The sequence below is a fragment of the Cygnus atratus genome, chromosome Z (assembly GCF_013377495.2).
Source record: "Cygnus atratus isolate AKBS03 ecotype Queensland, Australia chromosome Z, CAtr_DNAZoo_HiC_assembly, whole genome shotgun sequence".
Lineage (NCBI taxonomy): Eukaryota > Metazoa > Chordata > Aves > Anseriformes > Anatidae > Cygnus > Cygnus atratus.
In genome coordinates this window covers 9,935,926-9,940,556 of record NC_066396.1, presented here as the reverse complement: position 1 = coordinate 9,940,556, position 4,631 = coordinate 9,935,926, and the positions used below count along the sequence as shown (strand labels likewise).

At 57.6% G+C, this 4,631-nt stretch overlaps 1 protein-coding gene across 1 annotated transcript; it reads left to right on the top strand.

The window, feature by feature from the left end:
• The first annotated feature begins 671 nt into the window (after window positions 1-671).
• LOC118257672 (C-C motif chemokine 19-like) lies at window positions 672-3,565 on the top strand. The gene is made up of 4 exons (XM_035565872.2): window positions 672-809; window positions 1,491-1,611; window positions 1,739-1,901; window positions 2,097-3,565. Exons 1-3 carry the CDS (start codon window positions 743-745, stop codon window positions 1,884-1,886), a joined length of 336 nt encoding a protein of 111 aa, XP_035421765.1. The 5' UTR covers window positions 672-742; the 3' UTR covers window positions 1,887-1,901; window positions 2,097-3,565.
• Window positions 3,566-4,631: the final 1,066 nt, after the last annotated feature.

The window sequence follows — 4,631 nt, the reverse complement described above, 5'->3', positions numbered from 1 at the left end:
TCAGGAGGAGCCCAGCAGCCCCTTCCTCCAGCTGGTTGCAGTCCCTGCTCCTCCTCAGCTCCCCACAATCTGGTATCAGTGCTGGCAAAGGGAGTGTGCAGACACCCTGGGTTTTCACACTTACAAAAGGGGAGTGGGCTGTGCTGTCTCCCCCAGCCCCATTTGCAGCTCAGCCCCTGTACACCCCAGCCCTACAGACGTGCTCAGAAATTTGAGGAGCCCCTGGGGGCTTGGGGGCAGGAATGCAGGGTCACCTTCTCACCCGCATGGGTGACTTGGCTCGGGAGCAGAGCACAGGGTGGGTAAGTAACAAAATTCACTCCTTGCTTTCCTGGATGGCTTGGCCACCCGCCAGGGTCCCTGCCTGGGGAGCAAACAGGCAAACAGCAGCGGCTGGGAGCTTGTGGCGGCATGTTGTGGGGCTGGGGAGGAAACAGGAGCCCACAGACACATCTGGACATGGTGGGGGCTGCGTCTCCGGCATGCCCCCCGCCTGGCACCCCACTCCGTGCTGGGCAGCTGGGGACAAGACAAGACATATCCGCAAAGCGGGGCTCGCTCCTTACAGGAAACCTCCCCCCTCCCTCCCCTCCATCACCCAGCCTCCGGCTGGCTGGTGGGCGGCCTGCCAGGGGGGGACCGAAAATGAAAGCAAAGTGTCTGGAGATAAATAGGAGCAGCTGAAGAGTGGGACAGCAGTGTGCACCCTGCTCCCAAACATCCTGCAGCACGGCACCCCGCCATGGCTCTGCGCATCCTCCTGCCGCTGCTCCTGCTGGCTGCTGCCCTCCTGCTCCTCCCAGCTGAAGGTGAGGGGGGCGCAGGGATTCGAGCCCCCCGGGCTCCGTGCAGGGTGCTGAACCCATGGGTGGCACAGCACGGGTGGGTTGTTTGGGCGTTGGAGCCAGCTGGTGGGGTGGCAGCTCCCTGAGCTTCAGGGCACAGGCAGGAGGCTGAGGTCCAGCCCCTCGCAAGGAGCCCGTCCCTGCCTCAGTTTCCCCCTCCAGCTGCACAGGGGTGAAATCCATGTCCCTGTAGCAGGGCACCGGGGTGCAGAGCTCCCACTCTCACTTTGCTGCCCTGTGCTGCTCGGGAGGAGGAGGTAGAAGAGAGTGAATGGAGGCGCAGTGTTTTAATTTGCTTTTAGTTCTCACTGCTCTGTACAGCAACAGGCGATAAATTACATTAATCTACTGTAGGCTGAGTCTGTTTTCCCTGTGATGGTACCTGGGAGGGCTCTCCGTGTCCTTATCTCAGCCCATGAGCTTTCTTTCGTCTTGTTCTCTCCCCCTGTTCTTTTGAGGAGAGGAAGTGAGAGAGCGGCGTGGTGGAGCTCAGCTGCCCATCAGCATGAAACCACCACAGCATCCTTCCCTCAAACGACACCGAGCAATCCCACACCCTCAGCCCATCGTGCTGTGCTCCCCCGGGCTGGGAAGGTGCCCTGGCTCCAAGAGGGTCCGAAATCCCACATCCCCTCCTTTCTGCAGGTGTTGACAATGTGGCCTCAGACTGCTGCCTGAAGACCAGCAAGAAGACCATCCCCAGCGCCTGGGTGAAGTCCTACAGGATCCAGGGCCCTGAGTCGGGATGCCTGCTGCGCGCTGTTGTGTGAGTACCCTGGTGCAACTGGGGCCACCCGGCGTGGTTCGTCTTCTCCCAAGCCCTCCGTCCCTCCCTGTGTGCTCCCCACATTCCTGCACAACCCCGCAGCAAACCTCTCTGCCCGGCCCCCCAGGTTCACCACTAAGAAGGAGAAGAAAATTTGCTCCTCTCTCACCAACCCCGCTGTCCAGAAGCTGATCCGGAGCCTGGAGGACAGGCAGAAGAACCCCCCCCCGAAGCACCAGGGCAGATCCAAGCGGCAGAAGCGGAAGCAGGTCTAAGCCAGGCCTGGAGAGGTAAGAGAAGGGTTGGGGGGACACGGGGCGGTGGGACCACCATGCTGTCCCCCATCTCAATCCATCCCCTTGGGCAGCTGGGGGGGCTGTCAGAGACATGCTTGGGGACATGCAGGGCACATCATGCATGGCCCCCCAGCCACTTTGCTCCTGCTGAGACCCTCACCACCCCTTCCTTGCCATCCTCTCCCCCAGGACGGACGCCTTCCCCATCAACGACTGATCGCCTGGCAATGGACATCCGCAGCACACCTGCCCGCTGGCCCCAGGGGGGTGAGGAGGGGGTGGCTGGGGGGGCTTTGCCCTTCCCCACGGCCCCCTCCCCACCGCGGGTACCCCCACACCGGCTGGATGCTGCCGGTGGTGGGGGACACCAGCTCCTCGCTTGCCCACGGCCACCCCAGCCGAGTGTGGCCCATGGAGGTGGGCAGCTTTGCCACGGTTGTGGGGCTTTCTGCAGGGCGCCCAGTGGGATGGCAGCTTTGTTTTGGGGTTTTATACATTTGTATTTATATTAGAGACTCTGCTTTCATTCGGTCTCACCCAGAGGGCCCTACTTCTGGCTCCTCGTGCTTCACAGAGCACCCTTTATGCTGCAGGCTGGCTCGTCTGGAAGATTGCTTTTATTTTTCTTACCGAATGGCTACAATGGCTACGGTTCACTCCCCTCTGGCCCGTTTGCTCCTTTTTAGCTTGCAGGGCTGTGGGGCGCCAGGCGGGTCCCGCGTCCCGCTGCTCGTGGGCTGCTGGCTGGGTGCTGCCTCCCACGGCTACTTGTGGGACTGAGCAGCAGAGGGGGGCTGCACAGTGCCACTGTGCTGCTTTTACAGCTGTTGCAGTGTAGTTTATAGAAAGACAGGCTTTTTCAAAACATGTTTCGATTTTTTTTTTTTTATAAAATTGCAATGAAATCAGAGCAAGCTTTTCATTTCAGTGCAATTTTACCACTTTATCTGCACTTGGTTTTGCTGTGTTCAGAGATTCAGACATTTGTAAGCCAAGCGCTTTGCTTTCAGGAAGAAACTCTCTTACAGTTTATTCTCCCAGATGAAAAGCTTGCATGGTGAAAATTGTGCGCAGGTGGGGGAATAGAAGAATTTGCAAGATTCATTACAGACACGCTGCAGTTGCTTGAGAGCAGCTCTATCTCAAATCCTTAGTAAAATGAGAAATCACTGCCCTGTGTGTGCTGACAGGTGAGGCTGCAAGGGGGAGCATGGAAAGGTCCCAGGGAAACGGCACCTCCCCATGCTTGCAGACCCCTCCGGTGTGCCGAGGAGCAATGGAAGGGCTCTGCCACAGCTGCAGTGTTATTTGCTTGCAGATATTTCAGACATGGACTTTGGTCAGTAAAGCTGTATTAAGTTGTATAATTGCAATAATTGGATTTGTGGGGCTTAGCAATATCAGCAAATGCAGCGTTCTGGCTGGGGATAGCTCATGGCTTAGTGCTTCTATTGAGCACGATTATCTGGCTTGATTGCTTTATCGGGCAGGCATTGAGGTGTATTCTTTTTAAGACTGTGTAAAGAAACTGTGAAGAGCTCGACACTGGCCCCGGGCACCAAGCTGTCTCCGTGTCGCGACAGTGCGTGGCTGTCCGGGCTTCAGGCAGGATATAAGGCAATAAAATATATCCTTTAAACCCAAACCCAGTCCTTCTGCCTCTCTTGATGTGCTTTGGGAAGAGCTGCAGGGGTCAGGTGGGTGGGTCCTCAGTGGAGGGGTTGCTCTCCTGCCCCACAGGTTGCCCCCCTGGTCTTGGCTTTTGGTCTAAGCAGTGCTCCTGGCCACAGTAAAGGAGTTACTGATGAGTCTCTGCTCTGGCCTGGGAGCTGCGGGACTGGCCCGGGCTGTTGTGCTGGTGGCGTCAAGGGATTGTGAAACTGTGGTGAAAAACCCCTGGAAAGGAAGCTCAGCCAAATAGGTCTGCAACCACAAAGGGCAAAGCATCAGGAAACGGCTGGAGCATGCCAGCACGTGAAGCGCAGCCTGTTTTCTCTGCAGCTACAAATATAAGCACTGCGGGGGCTTTTCTTCCCTCAAGTGTGAGATGGGTGTTGGGCTAAGACGGGTTAAAAGCTATGGCCATGTGGGTGCTCTGTAACAATTTACCCTAAAAGCAGGGTTTATGGAAGAGCTGTGCTTGGGCATGGACACCCAGGCATCAAGGCACATGTGAGCACAGACACGGATGCACAAACGCAGCCCCCATGTGCCACCTGCCTGCATGCACATGGGCATCTGCACACCAGCCTCACTGCAGAGCAGTGCTTTTAGGGAAAATAAGGTGCAAGAGGTGGTGGGGCCCTGTGATGGGTGAGGAGGGTGATAGAGGCACTGCTGTGATGCACGGTGGGGCGTGATGGCATCGGGGAGCGTCTCCGAGGGTGCAAAAGGAACGGTGATGGTCTGGGTGGGCTTTCAGGGAACACGGCCACCCCAGAGCAGAAAGGATTAGGTGACAGGCAGAAAGCAGCCAAGCAAGAGAGAAACCACACGCCGCAGCCAAAAGAAGGGAGGTCCTGAACCTGGGCCAGATAATGAGCTCAGCACTTACCCGGTGCAGACAGAGCTCCGCGCTCGCCCTGGCAGCACAGCAGCGTGCTGGGCTGGGATGCTGGGTTGAGCTCCAGCGATGCTCAGCTGGGGACACTGGCACAGGGTCTGTCCCTCCACACCCAAGAAATGGGAGCAGCATGCTAAAGGGGCTGTGGTCTCCCAAAACCT